At 39.3% G+C, this 26,563-nt stretch overlaps 2 protein-coding genes across 3 annotated transcripts in view; one reads left to right on the top strand and one right to left on the bottom strand.

Moving 5' to 3' along the window:
* Nucleotides 1–10,923, bottom strand: part of LOC121906116 (raftlin-like) — a 105,803-nt gene extending 94,880 nt beyond the window's left edge. Inside the window, exon 1 of one of the 2 annotated variants that reach the window (XM_042424791.1) lies at nucleotides 10,045–10,923. The gene's annotated coding sequence lies outside the window, so the exon portion shown is untranslated. The remainder of the gene's footprint in view (nucleotides 1–10,044) is intronic. The other variant, XM_042424790.1, reaches the window with a different exon arrangement.
* Nucleotides 10,924–21,196: 10,273 nt separating this feature from the next.
* Nucleotides 21,197–26,291, top strand: LOC121906287 (cysteine-rich venom protein TEL1). The gene is made up of 8 exons (XM_042425079.1): nucleotides 21,197–21,276; nucleotides 22,009–22,012; nucleotides 22,311–22,411; nucleotides 23,159–23,249; nucleotides 23,597–23,739; nucleotides 25,320–25,408; nucleotides 25,568–25,650; nucleotides 25,809–26,291. The coding sequence occupies exons 1-8, from the start codon at nucleotides 21,217–21,219 to the stop codon at nucleotides 25,943–25,945; spliced, it is 708 nt and encodes a 235-aa protein (XP_042281013.1). The 5' UTR covers nucleotides 21,197–21,216; the 3' UTR covers nucleotides 25,946–26,291.
* The last annotated feature ends 272 nt before the right edge of the window (nucleotides 26,292–26,563 follow it).

The following is a 26,563-nucleotide window of genomic DNA, read 5'->3' as shown; positions in this document are numbered from 1 at the left end:
GGGGGGGGGGGGGGGGCTGGGATGTAGGAAGGGGTGGGAGGCAAAATAGGAAATGAGCAGACGGGGGCTCTGTTAATGAGGTGAACGGCAAGAATGGAAAAGGTGAGAATCAATCAAGGGAGAAAGAGGAAATGGGGGTGGCCGGGTTGGAGATTGTTCGTCAGAAAAGAGAGGGGGGGGGGGGGGGGACAGCGGGTAATGCATGGCAAGTAGAGTCTGGAGAGAAAAAGAGCATGCAATTAGAGTCTGTTGAATAGAAAAGGGGTGATCAACACACGACGAGGGAGTATGCAGAGAGAGAGAGAGAGAGAGAAAGAGTGAGAGATGAAGCAGGAGATTCATTACGGTTGTCATGAAAGCCAGTGTTTCCAGTGGCACTTACATGAATGCCTTTGTTGGGCTTTATGAATCTCAGTGTACATCACAATCATATCTCTACAAGCCTCATAACAGCTCCCTGAAATGGACCACAGGCTGATGAACTTGTGATTAATACTAGGACACACTGAGTCTCGCATGCTTGCAAGCATCTTGGTTTGTGTTTATAACTTCAAAGTCCTTCTAAATGGTTTATACATGTTTGAGATTCACTGAAGAGTTGTGCCTTTCCCTCTCTGCGTGTTCCAAGCAGGACTGATGTCTTGCTTCCTTTTTCAAGAGCGAAAAAGCCAAGCACAATCTGCAGAAGCTGGCATAGTCAAAGTCTCTCTAAGAGAACTTCAGTCCCCACTTAAATTGTCACTCAGGACTTCGCTGCACCGTGGTGCAGTTCACCGCGCTGCATCAAAAAATGGCTCTGCCATCAAAGAAAACAGGGTAAAAAAAAAACAACTTGAATTTCTCTGAGTTTTTGGGTTTCCACTGTTGCCTACAGTTACTTGTAAATAGCTTTTCATCATTTTCCCCCCTACCCTGGAGAGAGTAGGAACAACAAGAGGGAAGGTGAGGCTCTGTCATGTACTCTACAAGAGACGGAGAAGAGGTAGTCAGAACAATAGGAAGGGGGTGGGTGGGGGGTGGGTGGTGGGAGGGGTGTGGAAGGAAAACAAAGTGGATGAGAAAAAAAAAATGGTGGGGCTTGTATTTGCATAGCTCCTTGAGACCGGAGAGGAGGCGATGTGAGGCGAAGGCAAACAGGAATATTTTTAGAGCTGAACTGACAGAGGAAATGTGAGATGTTTATGATTTTTTTGAGTCACTGTTTCTTGCCTCAAACCTCTCCTCTGAGGCAGGAGCTCTGGGCAGTTTCAGCCCTCCTCTACACACAGTTTTTTGGATTATTTTTTTTTTTAGAGATTGACAGACAGGGGGTTAGGGATGCTTGACAAGAAAGATAGAAGCTGGGTAGCTATGGAAAAACAGGAAGAGTGCCATTGATTTCCCTCATGCTGCATTAGCAACGATCCTATTGCCATTTTGTTCTATCTTTTGTCTCTTGCTAATAGCATTTTGAGGTTTTATTTGATAAGAGGTTTTATTCAATAAGATTCTCTCTTCATAAATCGAGATTGAAGTTCAGATGCTTTGTTGTAGCCGGGGTGCACTTAGCTTTGGCCCTTTCAACCACAACATCCCACAGCACTTTGTATTGTGCTGCGTGTCAAAGTAACATCAGGGAGGTGCTCATCTTTCACTGCAATGTTTTCATTCTGTCAATCAACAAGAGTTTGTCAGTCCAAGGTTGGCTTTGTTTTCTGTGCTTACATTGACCACTGGGGTCATTGCCTGTTAATCCTCTAGGGATCAGGCACATTATTAAAGCTGAAATAATTGATTTTTGGCCACTTTGGACCAGAAGAGCTCCACTGCAAGCTGAAACCAGAAAGCCCTGACATATTATCACCTTATAATGTTGTTATGGCAATCAGCAGTTAGCAAACAGTGAGTAATTTATACATCCAGAGGACATGGAAGCAACATTAGTAATCATTTAGAGCCGTGCTTCTGATCTGAGAAATGTAAGTCCAATATGCATTATTCTTTGTAGGTCTGTTTTGGTCTCAATCATCTCCTGAGAGAATTATCTGGACGTTTAACTCCTAGAGAAAGTTGCTAACTTTGTCTGTCAGGCTCGGCAGGCAACGGGAGGTTTATCAGTTATTGTTGGGTGAGCAGAATTTGAAGGCTATACAACCAAAACATTAAGCTAAAAGAGCCTAAAAGCTGTTTGAAGGTTTATCTATAAGCAACAGCTGTCATATTATGTAGTCATTTGATCCACTTTTCATATAAGAATATGGTGAAGCTTAACTTGCTCTCTTGTTCTAATGAGGAGTTGAAACTTCAGTCTCAGATGCTACATCAATGATGAATATGAATCTAGAAAACCCCACCTGGACATACAGACATCACAGTATCGGCAACAAGGAGCGACTGCACTGAATGATTTTCCTTAATGCTGTCTGACTGAAATCTTCCCCATATTACAAGACCGTGTTACAAGGCTTTGATAGCAACGATGCTGAGATCAAACCCAGCAGCATGGAAATCTTCAGAGTGGATTAATGGAGGAATACATTAATTAGGACACTGTGTTCTTGTGTTCTTCTCCATGTAGTCTCCCTTTTAAGCCCACTCTCCTCCTCTCTAGCTCTCTCTCATGCTTTATCTCCTTTGCCTTTTTTGCCTTTCTCTGACTTTTGATCTTTTTAATCTGACAAGTAAAGTGAAGCACCAGGCTGCGTTTGGTGGTTGGGGGGGCTGCTGGTCCAGCATCATCCATAGCTTATTGGGAGGAGTACCGTCAAGGGCTCTTCAAAGCAGGGTGGTTAGACAGATCATCACATAAATGAGAGGATGAGACTGACCTCACCAGAAACACAACAGCAGTGGCTGTTTGTTCAAATGCCTCGAATGACTCATGTTTACGATTTCCTGACAAACAACCTCCTGTGAAGACATTCCACTGCAAAAGGTCTTAGGGAGGCGGTTGAGGTGGATTTTTGGGTCTATAAAGTCTGCAACTTAGGGCGTTCTCAAACCTGTGCAGTGTAGTCCAGTTGAATTGGACTCTAGTTCGTGTTCCCCCTCGATAAGATTTGTTTGGGCAGATCTGAACACGTGCAATTGCACTCGAGTGCGGACCAAGACCGAGGTAAACATTCTCACATGGCTTTTAGTGATACGTTTTGGTTCGCTTGTATTTTTTTCTGTGTGAAAAGAAACCTTGCCAAGGGTAAAACGCAACAAGTTTACCAACTTTACCACTGATTCAGACAAGAGTAAACCAACTATAGATTTGGAAACACCTATAAGTACAAGAGAATACGGTTCATGTCCCATTTCCCACAAATACTTAATGTTGGTTCCTTTTAAACATGAAGACGATCTTTTACTAACCTTTACCAAGTAACTTAAGTGTGTTTTTCTATTACTGGAACTTAAAAAGCTTCCCATAACCCGAACCTTGGGCAAAGGTGGTTGGCTCTGCCTTGCTTTTCCATCGTATTTTACAAACCAGGAAGGATTGGCAGCATTAAAAAGGCGACACTGCATCATCATTCGTCCAAAATTTGTTCTCCCTTGTTCTTCATGATAAAAAGATTTAAAAGTTTAACCACTTGAGATGTGAGGTCACATTTGCTTGACCAATCACTGTTGACAGCCATGTGAAAAAGTACCTACAACTTGTAAAGTACCACCTCCTGAAGGAAATTTAGCTCCACAAACTCATCTCAAAGGAGGTGGATGACATTGGAAACAGAAGTAGCCAGGACAACAGCTACAAGTTCAGTCACGGGTCAATAAATCCCAGTAATGGAAAAAACCCATTAGATGCCTAAATTGAACCAGACTCTATAGAGGTGGCAAAGCAGAAAATGCTGATATGAGTTGTTTTTTTGAACAGGCACTTATAAACAACCTATTTTGCAGAAAGGTCACAAGACACAGCCGATGTGTTTGATAGCCTTGTGTTGGGTCAAAATGTCCTTGTCTAGCCTTCTGAGCTTCATCTTCTCTCTTTGTTGCTGCGGGTGACAGCGTCAGCTAAATGCCTGCAAATGTTAACAAAACCCCATTTGGAAATCCCCCATTCTTTGCTTCCTTCCTTCCATCCTTACCACCTTGAGTCCTTGCTTAAGTGGGACAGAGAGGATGGAAAAATGGGCCATGAGGAAAAAAAAACAAAAAAACAATGGACACTGTGGGAGGATGTCAATACTGTAACCTTTGGTGATTATACAGGATTCACAGGGTCCTTTTATCCAAATGGGTATAAAGAAATACTCCTGAAACACTGAAAACTGTGATACTCTCTGCTTGTAGCCTGAAAGACCCAGCTAAATACAGCGTTTAGTGAATTTAGCTGTTTATGTCTGTCATTCACAACTACATCATCTGCTTTGTTTGTTGCAAGTGTCAAAAGTATTTAGCTAATCATGGCTAGCAACAAATGGAAACTATGTACAGTATTTGGAGTGTACATACGGACAGAGGAGAAGTGAATTACACTGCCTGAGTGCTAGAAAAGTTTCTGTTGATACTTTGATATTTACTTTCGCCATGAAACTGGGTCACCGTTGCAAGTCCACTGCAACTGTTCTGAACCCTAGCTGACTAAACTATGTTAACAATAGCAACAACTTGGACAGGTCAGGATTCACAACTGCAAGAAACAAGTGTGTGTAGCCTGTAGTTCGCAGATTACAGTGGGTTTTTTATAATTTCTGTTCATTATAAAGTGAAAAATACATCACTTTCTTTGTAGCACTATGCTATGCAGTATTCCATAAACCAGAATTGGCTCTGGTTTTAGTTCAGAGAACCTGTTGTGTTGTTTGTCTTGTTTGTTACATCCATTAGAATTTTTACCACACGGGTAAAAATTATAGGTCAATAATTTGCAATGAAAAGGTCATCACAAAAAGGTTAAACATTGTGAGTGCATGTTTTGTGATATGAGTGGCCCCAGTAGGAGCTAATCCCCAAAACATTTCTGCATTGAGGGTGGTACAGAAAAGCTTAAAATTGTTTTTTGGAGACATCTCCACATCTAAACCCTTATTCACTCCCAACAAGGAGGCCTGGGTGCCAAAGGTGGAATTGCTTTTTCAACTCACTGAATTTGTTATATTTGCTTTGAATGCCCAAGGACGACACATAATGGCAAGCCTGCAGGAGAAAAAAATGGAAGATGAGGGGTGATGAGTGAGGCGGAGAGAACAGACAAGTAAACAATAGTATATGTCTGAGAATCTCTGCTGTTTCAAGGCTATGGGTGGCTCTGCAGTTCACTACGGCCTCGGCCAACCCCGTCTTCGTACAGTCTCAAGGCCCGGATAGAGTTCGTCCACATACACACAAATACTCACACAGACACTCATACACACTCATCGAGGGAGCTATTGCCATGGGAACCAACCCCTCTATGCCTATTCCTTTCTCAGAAGAATAATAGGTACCAATCTTTCTCAGCCTCTCTCTCTTTCATTGTCAGTTTCACTCTTTCTTCTCTTTTTCTGGTCGCTATAAGCTCTCACCCTTTTCATCACCAGATCCAGCTCTCCTCTCTTTCTCCTCCTCCTCCTCCTCTTCTTCTTTCCTCTCCTCCATGCACAGGAGAAAACACTCATGTCCTCCTCTTCCCCTCCTCTTCCTCGCTGCGTGTCTTTGACAGTCATGAGTTTGATTTGTTATGCATAATCTATCCATGCTGGGATTTATACAGTTCTCACAAGTGAAAAGCAAAACATTATCTCAACCCAACCTGCACAAACACTGTCTTGGTTGTTTTCAAGCTGTAGCTAAAGAAGCACGGTGAAAGAGGGATTGTTTGTCATTTCAAGAGAGAAGAAGAGAACGATACTTGGCTAAAAATAGAAAATTCTTTGGTTGCCCCCTCGCTATTTTTCTCTAAAACATGGTGAGGTTTGAAGAAATTTCCCGTGAGTGACTCATTGCTTTCTGTGAACTCGCTCCAGGCAGGTCATTTTTTATTAAAGCCAGCCGAGGCCAAGTTCTTAGGTTTTCAGACACCCTATCGACATGTCCGTGTTGAACATTACCCAATCAATACTGCTGCAATTTTCTTGACCACCCATTACAACGGGAGTCAATTTGCCTTATAGAAATATCAAGGGGGATTTTTTTTCTTTTTCTTTGGTTTGTGGATACAGAACTGGCTGAATATTGCTCTTGCGTTTTTCGTCTCGCCTGGAGGATTTATCCTAATACACCGTCTCAGGTCCAGGGCAATGCCAGAGGGTTGAATGACTTAGTATCTTCAGAAGCACAATCACTGTCACCTCGCTGGGGAGAGAGGGAAAATAATCTTTGCCCGAGATCTTGTAACTGAGCATTTCAGAGGGAAAAGATGTTAGACTTGCAGCGGAGGCTGCAATCAAGATGACATTGCTGTCATGAGAACTGAAAAACTCATGCTTCATCTACCACCATGCAGCCATGTTTACTGCCTGAAGTTTATATTACTGCCAATAAAAATGCCAAATTGGATTTCTGTTCAATACATGACACCATCCAAAATGGACCAAACTATAAAAAATACCAGGAATTAAGCACTGAATGTCTCTAAAATATGAAGTCCTCTTTCTTTCATCTTATTTTGAATCAAATCCTTCATATATAAATATTTCACTATGTCCTAAATCTGAATCTTGTGTGTGTTTTTCTGTGGCATCAAACAAGCACAGCATGACATGCGAGTAGAGCGAAATTAATATGGTTTAAAAATATCTACCTTTTAACTGGATGCATCCTAAATTCTCTGAGTATAAAATGTGGTATTTTGTTGTGTCTGTCTGTGGGTGTTTGTATATACATACAAAATATGAGAGGAGTACACATTAAGGTTTACACCAGTCAAAGCTTGCCAATTACCTTAATCAAATTTCACACCGCACAGGGGGATTCACTGTGCCTGGATCAGATAGCAAACATAAGTTGATTAAAATACATGTTTGCTAAAGGACTGGAGCAAATGAAAACCAACACAGACCCAGAAAATAAACAAAGCGATGGCTGAAAGTAAGGATTCAGAGAGCAGCATCCTAAAAACTCAGAATCACAGGGCTTGCTACTGCATGTTGTAACAGTATGTGTGTCAGTGTTCGACTGATTTTAAAGGGTCAGTTCACTCAAATTACAGGAAACATATTTCCTCATTCACCTGTAGTGGTATTAAGCTATGCAGATTTTGGTTTTGTGTGCCCGAGGTTTGACATATTGCTCATGAAATGCTAGTAAGTAAATAATTTGTAAATAAAGGGTCATGAGTAAGCAGTTCTAAATGTTAGGAAGTCATGAGTAAGGATTAATGGATCTAACTTTCTACTGAAACATCACATCTGCAGAACAAATGTTAACAAATTTACAAAGAGCTGCAACTATTTCACATTCTAATAAGCCATCACCGACGGCTAGTAAGTAATTTGCAACTCTAAATGTTAATGAATCATTTGTTAAAGGTTTTTCCAACAATCCATCAAATCTGTAGTTGTAAATGTTAAAAGATGCAGTATATTCAGTTCTCCTTCTTCAAATCTATTCTAATGCAATACATGCTCACACGTACATAGGCCTACATTGAAAGAGTTATTTGTGGCTGTAGCCACTCCCCTTCACACTGATCATGAAGCGATGCCATCAGAGTGTGACCACAGTGGAAGAAATGTGGGACAAAACTGCAGTATTGACTCTGTTCAAATCAAGTGGGTATCTTCCAAAGTTAGTCTTTTAGTACAAAATTCCCTCTCTGTGTTACTATCCCTCCACTGCTGCTCAGTAAGGAAACAATGTCCAGGGAAACACAAAGAAAGAATTTGTGCTAAAAAAGACTCAAACTGCTGGGGCCTCATACTTTATTAGCCTTAGTTGAACTTCAGAATGCATTTTTCCACAGAACTAGGGCTGCTGATTTTATCCTTCATCTCTTACACTGGAGTCACATTAGGAAGTGATCACTTCACAGCCAGTATGAACAGGAGGAATGATTTACAGTGCCCAAAAACTTTAAATTTACAGCCAGGCATGTGAGTACTGTGTTAAAAATCTGAATCAAACCTTTAATGGCTTGTTAATAAACGGATTTTGGTCCAGATGCCCTGTGGATATACCAAGGATAAACACCAACCAGAGAGGTTTTTTGAAAATACTGGCCACCCATACATATGTTGTTCTTATTAATGGCTTAGTAAATGATTTATTGATAAAGCCATTACTTACAATTTATAAACCCATTATAAAGGGAACCTCATTAAAAAGTGATACCTATATTTTTCAGTGCTGTGAGTATTCATTCCCACAGGGGTTTTGGAATTGGAGGGCGAAATCTCAGAGATGTATATTTTTTTTAAAACCTGAGTGTATAAAGGCATCATAAACATCTGGATACTTGAGAAAACATGTTTCTTTGTAATTTGGTTGAATTAACCATTTAAGCTAATGGTTACTTCACCTTTTGCCCCGTGTAATGATTCCCTTTTCGACGTGACATTGTATCGTAGCGGAGCCCAAACCACAATCGCTTCCACATTTTCAGCAGCCAAGCTGAAAGCTGGCCGGTGTACGATGCAGACATATAGAGTTTCTGTGGAGAAGTGTTTCCCCCTGTGCATGTGTGTGCATGTGTGTGTGTGCTTGTGTGTGTGTGTTTGTGCTCATGTCATAAGTGTGGTTTAGCTCGTATGCATGCTCACGTGTGCAGTGCTAGATGTTTTCATCGCATGTTGTACGCATACAGTATACATTTATTCTTTGATAAACATACTTGACATTGAGCACATGGCCATTATTTCTCAAAGCATGTGTGTATGCATGTGTGTGTGTGTGTGTGTGCGTGCACGCTCATGTGTGTTTTTGTGCTCCTGTATCTGTAAATCTCATCTGGGTTTTTTATGTGTATTTTGATCTGTTTTCATCTGTTGGTACCTTTATGTTGCATGTCTGTATTTATGCTCTGCGTCTATACTTTTTGTCTTTCGGGTTATTCTGTGTGATGTGTCTGTGTATGCGTTTATCTGTGTATGTTTTCCATGCATGTCTCTGTGGTATGTGTGTTTGTGTGTGTGTGTGCGTGAGACAGACAGACTGAGACAGAGAACTCCTGACCCACCAACACTGTAGATTTAACGCAGCCCAACGCTCCACAACTCACCAGCTGGAACTAATTAACAGCCGTTTCAGATTGAGCTCTCTCACTCACTTTCTCTCTCTCTCTCTCTCTCACACACACACACACACACTCTCTCTCTCTCTCTTTTTTCTACTTTCCCCCCGGCTTTTCCTCTCTCTCATGCCCTCATCTTCCTCCTCCCTGACATCCCCCTGCCCTTCCCTCACCTCCTGCCATTCCTCAACTTGTTTTCCCCTTTAAACCTCCTCCTCCTCCTCTTATACACTCACACATGCTTGGATGAACTCATGTGCCGGAGCACATAGTCTAAGCATGTAAACATGCACTTGTACGGACAGACATGTATCTATATAGCATGCACGCACACAGGGAAACACACACTTTAACCCTTCACACATACAGTAGCTCACAAATCAAACACTCCCCTGTCTTTCTCCTTAGTGGGAGTGGTGTGATGCTGTACACCGGGCACATCTTGAAACACTGTCAGGGTTCAGTCTGTGATTGGATCCAGGTAGACATTTTTGGCATTCTCAGCTCCACTCTGTACCATCTATCAAGCATGTGACTTCAAAACAACTAGACCTATTGATGTGCATGATGAATGGCCAGAGTGTGCGTGTGTAAGCATGTGAAAGCGCGAACATGTGTATGTTCGCATTTTCACATGCATACACATGTATGGCAGTGTGTGCGTGTTTGTGTGTGTGTGTGTGTGTGCGTGTGGTAGCAGTGGATTTAGAGCTTGTTGTTGAACACACTGCCCAGAAGCCAACTTGTGGCTTGCGGCATCGTCTAATGAATCAATTCTCTGTGGTAAACAATTGCCACCAGTCCAAGTTTACGATGGCTGCTGTCCAGAGCATCAAGCATGAGTACAGTAACGCTATGTTAGGAACTTCGCATTCATGCACATGCTGAGAAGCTCTACCACAAACACAAAGCAAACTTACCTCTCTCTGAATCTAGTTGAAAAGTTCACTGCTTGGACGCGAAGGCAGCAACTGGACCAGAGCTTCCAGCATAGAAACGCATTCTACTTGGAAGGAGACCAGCACGAAGAGAGGATGGAGGACGGGTTCAGATCCTGTCCGACAAGCTGACTGAGGTTGCCGTGGTGCTGGCTGACTGAAAGGAAACACAATCCTCTGGCAGGCAGCAGAGACACCAGAGTGTCTGTTGGCTCTACAGGCTCAGCAGCGGCAGCAGCAGCAGCAGCAGCTCCAGCTCCAGCGGTTTGCTTCGTCTTCCCCCTCGCCACCTAACGGAGCTCAAACACACTTGTACACTTGGTGTGTTTAGGTCATGCTCAAAGTATGCCTGTATACCGATGTTCTGCAAGCTCAGGGAAACCACATCCTGTCACATATTTACCTCCCTCTCCTGTTTCTCCCTCCCTTTCTCTCTTTTCAGTCTATGTTTCTATGTGGTGTTCTCTATCTGTGTGTGTGCGTGTGTGTGTGTGTGTGTGTCTCTTTTCCTGTGTCTTTCTCTCGCTCCCCCGTGATTGTCTGAAGCAACTGAGCGCTCTGACCCAGCGTCTGTTCAGCACAGCCTCTCTGCCTCACTGTCTATCTCTCCGGCAGCCGCACCAGTTCCAGTCGACTGACTGAAGAATCCATCTGAGGAGAGGAGGGGGAGACAAGAGGGGAGGGAGAGGAAAAGGGAAGGAGGGAGGGCTGACAGCGGAGGTGGGGAGGGGGCTTCACTGGGAAATACCAGAGTTAGAGAGAGGGAGGTGGAGAAGGGGCAGGAGGAGGAAGGGTGGTGGGTGTTGTTTGGGGAGTGAAGGACTACAGAAAGATGGGTGGATAGAAATAGTAATCAATAGTTTGTTTGAGAGAGAGATGGAGAGAAGTAGACAGAAAGCAGTAGGAAGGCTTTGCCACATAGTCAATACATGTGCACATGCACGCAGACATTCATGTGTGCATGCTGTGGGAATGGCTGAAGTGTTTTGGGGAGCTGGTGATGAAAAGGGGTAAAGGGTATGATGGTGTTTTGTTGAATAAGGATGTTTGTGATCCTGAGTACTACACTCCTCTGTAGTGGTTATGCATATTTGATACATCTGGGTCAAGACCCCCTATAGCTCTGTATTTATTATTTAAGCCAGCTGTATGAGGGGCCACCATCACTCTGGAGAAACAGCAGACCTTTGATACATAAACTGTGATTTCTACAACAACAATAACAACTACTACTACTTAAACAACAACCATAACAGAAGCAGCAGAGATCCATGTTAGAACAGAGCATCCTTACAGGAAGCGTTCACAAATCAGCATCAATGCTGACATCAGGGAAGACGTTTCCTTTGCTGTCTGTCTGCACCATTAACACTCTGCAATGCTTATCTATTGATGGTTACTGTAAATGACTGTATGGTTGGACTCTGGCTGGGTTGTACAGGATTTGATGAGTGTGGAATATTTTTCATGATTTAAGATTTTAAGATTAAACTTTCAGCTCATTGATCCATTGTTTGCAGGCTGCTACTTCAGTTTTGGTTCACTCTTACCGCTCTCATCAGCAGGCAGCTGTTTTTAAAATCCACTCTATGATACCTGCTCAGCATCAAACAACATCCAGACAAAGTTGGATGGCTAGCTGGTTTAGCAGCTAAGGAGACAGATATATCCTTCTGGAGTTGGGAGAGACCTAAACAGAGCTAAAATAAGAGTAAATATGGGACTTACATTCATCAGCTAGACAGAAACATGACTCCAAATAAATGCAAATGTTGCTTTGTGACTGCTAGAGCAAAATAGGCAACTATTTAGCGTGTACACAGCTTGTTTTTGCTGCCCCCTGGTGGCCAAAAAATCTGTTCTTACAGGGTGTAAATACTCAAGGACAAGCATGATGATGTCCACATTCCTGCAGGCAGAGTCGGTAGATTTATTGTTTCATGCTGTATTATTACAAAGAGAGTGACACACTGAGACACACTGACCCCTGTGTCTGGAAAGAGGCACAAGGCAGTTGGACTGAATCCAGGTGGGTGAAATGGGTCAACCATCGGTTCAGTTACATGTTCTGGAGGGAACAAATTGTGCTTGAGGAGAATGACAGACAAACAATGTAAGAAATAGGAACCTCTTCCTCACTATTATTTATGTGTGAAAAAGCCTTGATTCGCACTTTTAAAATACCAGAAGTAACCAACATGTTTTACAGCTGTGACCGAAATTCCATACCGATAATAACTAAAACATCTCCATGACAACTGAGTAACTGAGCGAGGACATGTGGTTGAAGAATTAAGTTGGACATTGTGTTGGGATCATTTTTGTCATTTTTTTATGGTAAAGTTCAATTCATAACATATTGGACTTGTAGGTGCTATTGGACTTATGTGATGTGAACTATGTGACAACTGAAATTTGGTTCTTTTTGCTTATTTGCCTTACAGTCATTACCTGAATGATTAGGTTTTATCTTAACCTGAAAAGGCTACTGACTGCAATATGGCCAGTTTCAATCTAATCTTGCTGCAGCCTCTTTTCAGCCATAAGGAAACAGCCACCATGTCACATATTCAGAATAGGTGCTGATTGAAGATCTTCTGCAGTGACAACTATTTTAACAGGTGTCTGAACCTATTTTTCAAGGATATTTGGAAAGCAATGGTGAAAAAGTGTTATTTTTTTACCATTACAACAGAAAATACTAAGGTATTTTTTTAGCCATGCTAGCAGTCATGTGTTAACAAATGCTAACATGCTAAGATAGTGAACATGGTAAACATTATACCCTCTTAACATCAGCATGTTAGCATATTCTCCTTGTGAGTATGTTAGCATGCTCATGTAAATATGTAGCTCACAGCACTTCAATAACAGTGTGGCTCTGCAACTGGGTCAACATCTGCATCATAGTACATAGACAATTATGCAATACATTTACCTATTTCCTTTTCATTTACATAAGTAAATAAGCAAACAAGTACTTCTTGTTTGTGCAAGTGCCCTAAAAAAAAATACCCTAAAAATGTTACTTGGCCAGTGTTCTGAATTTTCATCAGATTGAACTTTTTTCATTTTCTGTGATTTTTTTTTCTGTGAACAAACAAACAAGAATGTGAATGAAAGCATAGCCTCCTTGGATGTAGAAAGTGTGAACTTGAAATGCAAATAAAGATGATGCTTGTTAAAAAATATAGTCATTGACAAGGTGAGAAAAAAAAAAACAACTGAAAAACAAGAGAGAAAAAGGAGGACTTGCTTTTTGATGAGTTGCTATAATTAGCCTACCGATGAAGAGCGCCACAAACTGTGATTTGACTTGATCGTGATCATGACATTGGGCTCTTCTCAAAGTCATTTTTAGCTTAATAGGGGATTCAATTGGTCAATTTCCAGGGTTATAGCTGTCTTTTCAAGGAGAGCTCTCCTTGTGGCGCATAGACGTTGCTACGAGAACCTAACTCCAGGCCGCGAATTAATGATACATCTGTTTTAAAGATGGAGATTTCCTCTCTGTGTTTGCTATCAAACCAGGAGCCCCGTTGCACCTTCACATCAAAAAGGTTCAATGCTAGAAGGGGAAAAGGGCTGTTCAGGCAAATCATATCTTTAAAACACCCACGGAGAGACCTGAGGTTGCAATTAAAGAACAAAAGAAAGTAAAATTGTTAATGTTGGGTGGATGCTTTTTTCCCAGCACTTTTAACTTGACTTGAAGAGCACTAATGATCACCGACAGTTTAATTACCGAGAAGCTTTAGCTCTGAATAATAGCTAAAAAAAAAAATACTGTATTGAGGAAAAATACCATTTACATGATGTCATCTTCAAATCTTACATTTCAGTGGGTTTATTGTTTAGCAGCACATTGGATGTGTTTAATGTCCCGTAACTTGGTGAAAACTTGACCTTACTGCTAAATCAGCCACAGAGGGCACTTCGCTGAATGTCTTCTGCTGATATTTTCCCACTGGAGGGTGTCATGGGACAACTGAAACGGGTCAAATAATGTGAGATGAATTGTAAAGACGAGCAGCCAAGCATAGTGTTTGTGCAAGCTGGTGTTTATGGAAAGCTTCAGTCTTACATGAATGACTGAGGACTCAGACAGACAGCCGATTGGACGGGAGAACGAACGAGGGAGCATAAATGAGTCTCCTTGTTTTGCAGCGGAATAATAACATTGTTCATCGTTCACAGTCGGTTATATTTAAGGTTTCATACAAAGAGCACCGTTGAGTTCTGTCACTGGACCTCATCTGCTTCCACAGCTCCTCTGTGACTAGAGATGTGACAGTGACCCCCAGTGTTTAATGTGGAAAATGAACTGTGCCTCTCAAATGTCAAACAGCAAAGAATATCAACATTGTTTCCATTGTTGCCTTGCTTTTATAGTGCCAGAGTGATTTAATGTATATGTTTAATTTTTTCAGATTACAACATGATATCCTGTATTACCCTTACTAACATTAATATTATTTATTTTACTGCTCTGCGTGCTTATATCCTATTTAATCTATTTATTTAATGAAGCAGTCTTTTTTAGGACTAGAGATGAAAAATAGCTTTTCGACAGCAATTTGGTATTGCACTTCTATAAAGTTGGAGCTTTATGTAAGAAAATAATAGTCAAAATCAAAGCTGCGGAGGCCAAGATTATCCTGACTGTAACACGGGTCAAGCTGCAAAAACACTGGATTCTACATTTCCTCCTCTTTTTGTTAGATGCTCCTTGTTAGTAACAGCTTTCTTTATAAATGTATAGTCTCCAAGCCAGGGCCAAGATAATGTCATCAGTTGTTTTCTCAGATTTGACAAAGAGCTACAGAAGACGTTATACAACTATTTCACAGGCTGAGTGGTACTCCCTGTATTAGTCTTCGTATATAAATGGCTGCATTTATATAGCACTTTTATCCAAAAGCAGCACCTTACAAATTTGCCGCTCATTTACCCATTCACACAATGTTGGCAGTGAGCTACCATGCAAGGAGCTGGCCTAACCATCGGGAGCAGTTTGGGGTTCAGTATGTTGCCCAAGGACACTTCGACATATGGACTGGTGGAGCTGGGAATCGAACCAGCTGACCCTGTGATTAGTGGATGACCCGCTCTACCTCCTGAGCTGCAGCTGCTCGTTTATTGGCTGGTTTCCTTGTTAATTAGATCATTAAATATCTAAATAGAAAACAACATGATTTTGGAGGGGCCTATTTCTGAAGGAAAATATAAAATCATCTTGTCTCAAAACCTCTTTAGGAAAAATTTTTATGCCACTTTTGTTTTTTGATTGAGCCCAGCCTGTGAATCATACCAGATATAAATACCAATGAAAGAGGTGTTTGAGTTAAAGTACAAGGTTTTATAAAATGTGAGCACTTAAGTGTTTCCAAAATGAAATGAAAAATGCAGTGTACATGAAAAACAACATGTACACTATATTTTGCTTAAAAGGTTTTGCTACACAATTTTAATGCTTCACCATTGGCAGGTGTGAAAGTTGTAGGTCACACTGACAGTAATGACGCAAAGTGATGATGATCCAAAATCTGATTTTACTACTCACTACATAGTTAATTATGTAGGGAATACTGAATGAATTGAATGGGAAAGTGATTTATGACAAAGCTTAAGTAGATAACCATTCCATGCTAAAATACCGAAATGCTAAAAACTGCCATTAGCACAAAATAACTTTTAACAAGGCTTCAGTAATGACCCACAGGGACGGATGATACAGTCATTTTCAATCTATATCTGCGTGCATCTGCTGTCAGCTTATATAACATCTTAAAGTTTGTTTTTAATACATAGTGTTTATGTTTTGTATGAAGCTACCAAAGCTATTTTATTCTTTTACTGTTCAAAATGTATTTATACATCTTTTTTATTATACATTTGGTTTTTAATGGAAGCTGTCAGGCGGCGTGCATTCAGTATATTTTTCAGTAACACAATGATGCCCATAATGCATTATAAACATACTTAAAATGCATTGTAATTTGCCTATAGTACTGTATAATTATGGTTATAATCACTCATAAATATTCATAATGCTTTATAACAATAATCATAACACATTATAAAGCATTTATAATTACTTAAGTGGTCAATTATTATAATATTTCATAATTTTCCCCAAAGATTAGATACCTGAATTCAGCAACAGGGGTGAACAAGAAAAGATTTACAACAAAAGATTTCAACCTTTCTCACATAATTTTCACCGAACCATGCTGCACTAGGCTGTCAGTTTTCTGCCCAGGGTGTCCGCCTGTAGCTGCACTGAGGGCTTTTCTGTAATGGCTACTATTACTTTAAATGGTGCGTGTCATGGGGTTACCCCATGCCCTCTAATAAGTAGGTTGCACACAGCCTTTACAGGCAGCCCAGGGACATACAGTTCTATTTTTAATCCCATCTTGCCAGATGATAAGATTGTTGCTACTTGTGTTATGCTATCCCATTGTCTGTATTAAATATGGATGTCATCACAGCTCCCCAAAAGTGAATCCAAATTATCTCAATTATCTGGCTGCAGTATAGGTCATAAGTCCTGACCCTAACCCTAACCCTAACCCTATAACCCTCCATGTTAGCGGATGTGACATGAGCCAAACTAAAAAATCCAACTACTCGAGTACACGTCAAAGTGCTGGCCTTTGAAACTAATTTGAAATAGTGGCCAAACCATGGAATTACAACTTCCAAAATGCATTTTTCCTACATGAGAAAAGGAGTGGCTACAAAATATTGGATATGTTTTTTTGAATGTTACAACCCCTGCAAAATGTCTCGTTTCACTATTGGAATTTGATCCATTTGGTCTAATCACATTTCAAAAGTCACAAATAGTTTTATCCCCATTCAAGTTAGGGTTAAACTAGAAGTTAGCTGTCTCAGGCTGCAGAAGTCTCTAGTGAGCATGCTCTAAGGGCGCACGGGGCCTATAAAGCATGTGCAGTATGTTTTGATCCAGGTAATTTCTTTTCAGTGGGAAGTGGCTTTTTTGGCTTCATGCGCCACTGAGAAACTTTCATAGGAATGAACGGGGCCCTGCCTCCGACGCTGTATCCAGTTCTTATTATACATCTATGAGATATTTTGGCTTCGCTTTTGCATAGTTGTAAGCAGTGAGACCATGGTAAATGGTGTACCTTCATTCTTACCTCATGGGAAATTTTTCGTTTCAAGAAAAGCATAAGTGGACGTACACAACGCCATGAGTACATAAAGCACTACACCCATGATATCCATCATCGTACGGACCATTGACAGTGGAGAGCAAACTGACTGCGGTTTGTTTTTCTTATTGTGGTTTATAATTTATGTGGAGCTGGGTTTCAACACTGTGTAGCTTTTTTCAGATTCTTTGTGATTTAAAATTGCATTACACTACTTTTTGGATTAGCGCCTAACACTCAACTCTTTTTATATTAACAATGGATCAAACGACTACATGCATGTGAAGGGTGTTGCTGATAGTGACAACCCAATGAGAATTATAACCAGACTCTGCAGTTTCTCCTCAGCCCAACAGAGCTTTATAGCATCTTTCAGCTCATTGTGGGTTTACAGCCTACAACTTTACTGTGGTTCAATCCCACCAACCTCATCAGCCCTGTTTTTCAGCCACAGCAGGTAGCTGTTTTATTTTAAAAAGCTTTTAAACCCTACTTTACGCTATACCTGCCCACTAAACTTTGTCTTAGTGCCCAAATGGCATCAAGACAAAGTTAGCTGGTGAACATAGTGGAGCATTTAGCAGCTAAAGAGATAGATATTTCCCTTAGGAGTTAGTGGAGAACAGACCAGAGCTAAAAGGAGAATGAATATTGGATTTACATTCACATGGCCAGAACATGACTCCAAATGAATGCTAATGTTCCTCTGTGTCTGCTGGATGTTTAAAGGAAACTGTTTGCTTATACGTTCAACATATCAACTTTAAGGCGATAATATGTCATTAATGTTGAGTTTACAGCTTGTTGTGTTGCCCCCAAGTAGCAATTAGTCAATGCAAGTTCAATATCTTCATTTTTTTCATTTTGCATCATTTTCATTTTCCAGTTTGCAACTGGTTTTGTGATATTGCACCAATTAAACAATGTTCTTTACTATAATGAGCATGAAAGTAGTATCACATTTTCTGGGATGCTGTTTTTTTACACCATGGTATAAAACAAAAAACATTTCCCACAATCTACATATAGTGCATTAGAATGGGAAATATGAAAACATAAAACTCATGACTCATGAAAGTAGACCTAAGCAAACTCCATAAAGCAAGCTCAAATAGAACTTGTCTTTGACCACTGAGACTGTTTGACTCCAGCTACCAATTGAACCGTATTACAAATATTACAATAGTGCATTAAGCGGAGAGGTGATAGCAGACGAATGTGTGTTTTGTATTGAGAGACACAATCAAGAATCAACAGAGGCTTAAATCTTATGTTCTGAACATACAAGGTCACTCCTAAGATAAGTCTGCATTGTTCACAAAAAGCTTCTAATACTGTCAGCAGTCCAAGTTGTTTCTCCATTTTACGCAGTTAATTGTACAACAAACTGTACAATCATTCCTCGTGCTTCCTGAATGTACTGTACTTGTTTTCTAGATACCTGTTAATAATACGTCCATATAACACACTATCTCACTGTCCTGAAATAAAGACCTCTTTATTTGCAGTGACAAGAAATGCAAGGTTGTCATTTTATTTTTCTTATAAATTTGGTTCTATTTGCTCTTTTTTCATTTTGGAAATATCACTTGTCAATGAACCTGTGACCCATACTGTGATTTCTTATTCCTTTTGATGTTATGTGGGCTTTTTACTAGCCATAAAGAGCGGTTATTGCTCATGAAAATGAACTAGTTTAACATCTATTTTCTCCCTACCAAGGTGGTATTTTAAATCTGCTGCTAGAAATGCTAAAGCAACATTTAAGGATAAGACTTGCAAATCTCATGTGCAGAGTCCAACCAACAATGAATTGATCTATTTACAAGTATTGTATGTGTATCCAAAGCCTGATATATCTTATTCCTCTGTGCTATAGATCTCCATTGTTGTCCAAAAAGTATTGAAAAATATATCAATGAACCACACCACTGCACTGGGTGACATGTTCCCTAAACCTGAAGACAACGGTTACAGTAGTTTGTTTAGAAACGGCTCCAATATGCATGTGCAGGAGCTTCACTAGCTTATTGTATGTCTGCTGTACAAGAAACTGCTCTCCTGAGACTGAAAATGTGATTGCTGTTATTAGCCATTTTTAAACAAACTACCATGTCCAAACTCTTCAGGGTGAAGGAATATGTCACCCAGTGCAGCGATGTTGCTCACTGACGTGTTTTTAATCGTTTTTGGGCAACAATGGAGGTCTACTGCACAGAGGAATACAATATATCAGGCTTTGGACACATGCACAATCCTTGTAAGTAGGATCAGTTCATTGTTGGTTTGGCTCTACATATGAGATTTGCTGACAATAAGAAAAATAAAGAAAATCTCCAGTCATATCCTTTAAATGATTTGGGCCAGCAGAATAAGCTGTTAACACAACACTGATATATAATCACCATATAAAGTTGTAGTTGCCTATTTACACATCAAGCTGACACAGAGCAACATTAGCATTTCTTTTGAGTTGTGTTTCTGGGAAATATTTTCCTAACTTTGTGTGCCATTTGGTGCTGGGAAGTATAGTGTACAGTACACTGAGCAGTGAGAGTGTACCAAAACAGTTAAGTTGTAGGCTGAAAAACCAAAATAGTGAGCTGAAAGACACTAAAACACTCTGTAGAACTCAGGGGAACTGCAGAGTCAGACGATTCTCTGTGGATTTGTCACTTTGAGCAACCTCTTTTACATTACATAGTCATTACATATTCATTAGTGCAGCTTTAATGTCCTCATTCCCTGTATGAGTTTTCCCAGGAAAGACTTAACTTGACAATATAAAGGTTTTTCTTAACTTGGCTTCAGGTTTAGCAGTTTTAGCATTTGACACCAGAAAACAACTGATTTAATTTATTAACATGAAAGTTATGTTGAATATTTCGTCATTCAATTGATTAAGTTTGTATAATCAATTACGTTTTAAAATGACCTTCCAAAAGTTAGCAATACGTCATATTATTCATTTTTAGGATTATATAACAATTCAGATACGTTATCTTGTGTTTCACCTCCAAGCTTGTGCTGCTATTTCAAAGACAGTCTGTCCGCATTTTTATGACTTTGTTTTTTTTTAAGCAAACAAGAAACAGACAAAAACAAAGACCTACTCAACTAGTTGTTCAACACAAGACACTTCATACATACATACATGCAAAAAATTGTAAAAACATACATTTTCTGATCCCTACTATTTCGTGTCAGAGCCACGTTCTGTTTATAATATGCATTTTGTGCCAAAACAAACGATGGGCGCGTCTTTAGCCTTCATTACCTGTACAACCTTTATCCATTTACATACAAGACCATACAGTTCTATCTTGTAAACTGTCAGTGCTCCATTTCTTTTATTTACCTTGACCTTTGAGGTCTTTTCATTCTACTGTAGGCTGTGTAAACACAAGGCAATGCATCAGGTAGTCACATACACCCTAGGGCTTAACAATTCCTTGTTTACTCTCCGTCAGTTTCACTCTTTTGAAGAAAAAGTCTTTCCATTGCTGCACGATAGACTTGTTTTTGTGTAACATCCTGGATAGTGCTGCATCATTAGCGGCCAGAGGGCACTGTACAGTACTGTGGCTGTATAATGAGCAACTGAGCTGGGTCTATAAAAGGAGGGAGATGAAAGTCCAAACTCACCTCCACCTCCTGAAGACCCAGGAGCAGCTGTGGCTCTCAGCTCAGACGATTCCGTTAATGTAAGATTTTTTTAAAAATCCTTTGATGATACATAGATTCATTTAAGGAAAATATCCATCCACATTTTTTCACTTTATTACTTTCTTTCCTCACAATTTTAGTGGACACTCAATTCAAAATGGGCATATCAATTCAGATAAAATTTTGTTACAAATAACAAAACTGGAATGATTGTCAAAATATAATATCATACATAAAGTAGTTTTTCATGATTTTGCTCTGTTTTTATTTTCACTGTACATAGGCATCTTCCTTTTTGTCTGTGAAAATGTTTGCTCTCCTGATTTGCGTCTTGATACTGCATCAAGTGCACTCTGCATGTGTCGTGGTAAGTAGAATTAGAATAAGATTAAAAAGAAATAACAGTGTAAATACTTTTAAATAATATATCTTAGGAAACTGTAATGCAACAGGTTATGCAGTGTTTCTGGAAAGCAACTATTGAAAGTATAGTGCGTGAGTATAGTTTTGAAGTACTAATACTGCAATAAGTATTTCTATTTTGTGAGATTTTACTACATTTTGGAAGGAATCCAAAGCTGGTGATATGCAAAAAATAATTATTCTAATAAATATACTTTCTAGTATATTACAATATGTTATAATGGGAAAAATAGTTATTATTGATTTTAATCACATTGGACTGTGGAAACAGAAATTACATTTTCAGCTGGAATTCACTGAATTCAAATGTCATAAACACTATTTTCCAACCCAGGATATCAAGTAGTTGGAACAGCTTACAACGACTTTTAGACAGTTAAGATACCATCACTTTAAATTAAATTTTAAAGTCATTTAAATTCATTGTTTAGACCACTAATACATGCTTTTAGATGGGTGAAATTTTCTTTTTAGATGGGTGAAATTTTCTTTAATGAGCTTTTTTATAGCATAATTCTGTTGTGGTACAAATATTTTTTACATAAGATTTAAAAGATTTAATTCCTTTTCATCCTATGATATTTCTTATATCAGAGGATGTATCATTAGCATTAATCGAGAACTTGAATTTCTTCTCATTTCATGTACTTTGCTGCGTGCCATGGTGTATCCACAGCAAGGTAAGCACACTGTTAAATGCATCAGAACTTGAACTCTTACAAAGGCATTTTCTTTCCCAGTATCAGCTCTGTAGCTGAAACCATGCCAACAAGTCTCCCAATAAGATCATGGGATTTCAAGCTATACTTTGCTTTTATGTCAAGCCATTTCTGAGTAATTACACCAGGATATTTTGTGAGTCATATCGTATTAACGGTACCAGAGTAAATATCACTCTTCATTATGTCTTTAATCTGGTGTTTACCTATTGGTTTTAAGTCTATATGCATGTCTGTATGTGTGTGTATTTGTCTGCAGACGTTTGCCCAGAAAACAAAGCGGTTCAGGCTGAGATCGTTGATCAGCACAATGCTTTCAGGAGAGAGGTTCAGCCTACTGCTTCTGACATGCTGGTGATGGTCAGTCCTGTTCTCTACTAACATAATAAAAGTGGCTTAGATAATATTTACTCATAATTCCCTCTCATTTGTTCTCCCTCACTTGTGGGAAGCAAAAAAAACAATAAAGTAGGTGAGGGCTTATGCACATGACCTGAAAATCATTAATAAAACAATCATGAAAATCAGGGTTGTAATGTTTGATTATTAAGAACTGACTCAACCTTAATTCTTCTGATGCAGTAAATCCCTGCTCAAAGTTGAAGCAGGTAAAACCCAAAGACTATATAGATGTTATGAGTTATGTATGAATGCTATTTAAAATGGGAAAATACATTTTGAGTATGGTTTGTACAGAACAAAGCCCAACCTCTAGAAATACATTCTACACTGTTGGAAATCTGCCAGTCAATAGAGAAGGAGAATAATGACATTTTATTTCTTTTCTAAAAGACTTGGATGTCTGGAGGTGTAAGGTTTCTGCAGAAAAGTAAAAAAAAAAAAAAAAATCATGTTTGTATTGGAACTCAGTTTTGGCTTTAGCCTTTATGAAAAGCACCTCAATTGCTCTCGAAGGGGAAGGCCGTTTGAATGAAAGCCATTTCACATTTTAGGAGTTAGGAGTGGAACATATTTTGAAAATTCATCTTCGTCTTTCAAACCACAAGTGATCTGGTTTTCAAAACCAATATCTCGCACGAGAATGGATCATTGTGGATGTCAGTGTGGAATGAAAATTGTTTTTGTGTGTTTTTTTTTCTTTTATAGAGCTACAGCGAGGAGGTAGCAGCCAGTGCTCAGGCCTGGGTGGATAAATGCATTTTAGGTCATGGACCACCAAGCACCCGCATGCTCAAAGGTATTTTTCTTCTGCCTGCATTCCTCCTTTCTCTTTCTTTCCTTTACCTTACCCCACATATGCCAGGACCTTAAATAATACCTCAGAGATGCAGTCAGTGTGAAGGTTCCCTGTGAACTGAATGACCTTGTGATTGATGGGTGGAGTCATAGTGAACATTATCTTATCTCCAGCCTTTAATACAAATTACACAGATCTGTTATCTTTAAGTAGATTATTGTTAATATGTATTTTAGTGATTGTGTTTTTTATCTAAATAAGTTTATCTACTTGGACATGAAATTAAAACCGTGCATTTGCAGACACTCATTAATCAGTGCTGCCGTGTGTTTCTCACCAATGAGCAGGATATGAACTGGGTGAGAATCTGTTCTATTCATCCTCACCTTCATTGTGGACGAACGTCGTTAAGGCCTGGCACAGTGAAGTGGCAAACTACCAGTATCCCAAAGGATCTACCAACCACAAAACTGTTGGTCACTACACACAGGTAACACTTACCTGTTGCTAGGGTAACAGTAATGTGTTGACAAAAATTATAAGAATGTTGCAGTGGCAGCATATTCAATACAGTGATGTCATTGTTTTGTTATTGTGTGGTTTCTACTTTTTAATTGGGTGGTTATGATCAATATTTTAATCAATAATCAATATCTTTACAAAAACAATGGATCAAATGACTGTAAACAAAAGGGGTTTCTAGCACTGATGAACTCCACAGAGAATTATCACTCCAATCTGCATTTTTGCATCTTTTAGCTCATTGCTTTGGTACTAAAACCTGCAACTTTATCGTTTTAGTTTGGTCTCACCATAGTCTTGTTTTTTACACTACCTGCTCAGCACCAAACCACAGACAGAAACATTTAGTGACTAGCTGGTGAACACAGTGGAGCATTTAGCAGCTAAAGATCCAAATATTTTCTCTGGAGGCTACTGGAGACTAAAAACTGAGCTAAAAGAAGAGTGAACATTGGACTTATTTTTATCAGGCGGTCAGAAATATGACTCCAAATGAAATATGACTCCAAGTGAATGATAATGTTGCCCTGTAACTGCTGGACATGTAAATAAGTAGATAACTGTCTGCTAACAAGCCACATTGACTTAAAGGTGCAGTGTGTTGAATTTAGTGGCATCTAGCAGAATGGACTTGGCAAAAATGGAAGATAATATTCATAAGTATGTTTTATTGAGTGTATAATCACCTGAAAATAATAATCTTTGTGTTTTCATTACCTTAGAATGAGCTCTTTATATCTGCATAGGGAGCGGTTCCTCTTCCATGTGGAGGCCGCCATATAGCACCACCATGTTTCTACAGTAGCCCAGAATGGACCAACCAAACACTGGCTCTAGAGAGCGCCTTTTGCATTTTTTGCGAGTTTCACGGCCATCGTAGATTCTACTACACACTTGGAAAGGGAGGGTTAGGGAGAAGGGGAAGGGTACTCAGTTGGTTACAATCTGCAAACTCACCACTAGATGCCACTAAATCCTACACGCTGGTCCTTTAAAAGGTGATAATATCTCAGTGTTGTGTTCACAGCTTGTTTCTATTGCAAGTGGTCAGAAATGAGTTTTTGCAGGTTTTAAATATAGTATATTGTAGGTTTCTAGCTGCTGAATGTTTTCATTTCGTGACACAGATGAGAGATTATCTCTGCAGATTGTGGCTTTGGACAAGCCTTTCACTCTATGATGAATTGTCTGTACAAGATGTTTGACAAATCCTACTTTTACCACGTGAAAAGATTTATATCCTTTAAAAAAATGAGAGACATTTCATTTTCAAAAAATAATACCACCATGTTCCACCATAAACAATCATTATTGTGTTTTTTTTAAGGAAATGTGGTCATCTGTTGATTAATTTTTAATATATTTTGACACTTTCACTACAAATAAACCTACGCAACACCATTTATTACCCATGTGTTAGAGAAACTGATAAGAGAGATTTGTTCTTTACGGAAAACAGAAATGAGTCATATTGAATAATCAATATACATAACAAGTTTCTAAATTAAAATGACACTGAAAGCAACTGTGTTTTGTTTTTGTTGTCAGGTGGTGTGGAACAGCTCCTACAAAATTGGCTGTGGAATGAAATTGTGCCCTAACAACATCTATTTCTACGGCTGCCATTATTACAGAGCGTATGTGACCCTCATTCACCCTCTTCTTTTTTTTTTTTTTAACATGTGACCTCAGGGAGAGCTGAACACACAAACACTTCTACATATTTAATCAGAGGTTAGTTCAGAGTCAACACAGGGTGGAGCAAAAAACTGATATTTTTCTAATTTATTTAACAGAGGAAACTTCAGAGGATGGCCACCATATAAGGCTGGACCCCCATGTGCTTCTTGTCCCAATAACTGCGTAGACAAGCTCTGCAGTAAGTGTCACATGTGTTTAAAAATACTCATAATATTCTTGGCATGGTAAGTAGGATGTTGCATTACCAGGAAAGATGAAACTCGTATTACTACCTTCTGAGGTAGAAAAAATACAATGAAGTAACTTCTTAATTGCTTTGTCTATTCCTTATTTCAGCCAACCCCTGTCCTTACATTAACAAGTTCATCAACTGTCCAAAGATGAAAGATACGACTGGATGTGGGAATAAGCTGGTGTATGCCTGGTGCCCTGCTTCATGCAAATGCACCACTGAAATCATTCCAATAGCCTAAAGATAAACTCTTCAGTCTGCAAACTGTACTTTAACTTCATCATTATTGGTTTTCTGTCTGCGAAGAATCCGGAAATCTGGAAAAATCTGGTTTATTATTGATTGCCTTAAGGTAAAGAGATGTTTTGGTGGCGTTTTAAGCTATTACTCTCGAATCAAACCCCCTTGTGTCATTTTATCAGAGTTTTGAGAAACATTTCCAGTTTTGCATGCGAATTATGTTGGATTTCATTGCACCTGCTAACCATATAGGATGTCAGACTTCTGAGGGGGGCATCTCCCATTTAGTGTTACAAATTGCAGAAATGTGTCAGCACAAGCAGGGAATACAGTTTGACTGTTAATCCTTTAATAATATATATAAAATATATGAATTCTATACCTAATTATATAATAAGGAATACATTAAAAAGCAAGTGGTGTATGTGGTAAATGGTTGATTTAATGGTTTTGAGTATAGGCATCTCAAACTAAACTTAACTTCTAAATGCTTTTGCTTTTAGCTATTTGATGTCATTCTGCTTACCATATCACATGAATGTAGCAATATACTGTACAGTGGCCATTAGGGTGTTTTATTACATTTACAAAGGGAGAATAAATGTACCTTTCAAAAGTA

This window comes from Thunnus maccoyii, chromosome 10, assembly GCF_910596095.1.
Source record: "Thunnus maccoyii chromosome 10, fThuMac1.1, whole genome shotgun sequence".
Lineage (NCBI taxonomy): Eukaryota > Metazoa > Chordata > Actinopteri > Scombriformes > Scombridae > Thunnus > Thunnus maccoyii.
Note: the sequence above shows the minus strand (reverse complement) of the source record. Positions and strands in the feature narration are given on the sequence as shown.

Bases quoted from the DNA above. Each gene is read 5' to 3' on its own strand.
- LOC121906287 (XM_042425079.1), top strand. From the start codon at position 21,217: ATGTTTGCTCTCCTGATTTGCGTCTTGATACTGCATCAAGTGCACTCT. The intron at 22,412-23,158 runs GTCAGTCCTGTT...TTTCTTTTATAG, and splicing joins CTTCTGACATGCTGGTGATG to AGCTACAGCGAGGAGGTAGC. The intron at 23,250-23,596 runs GTATTTTTCTTC...ACCAATGAGCAG, and splicing joins AAGCACCCGCATGCTCAAAG to GATATGAACTGGGTGAGAAT.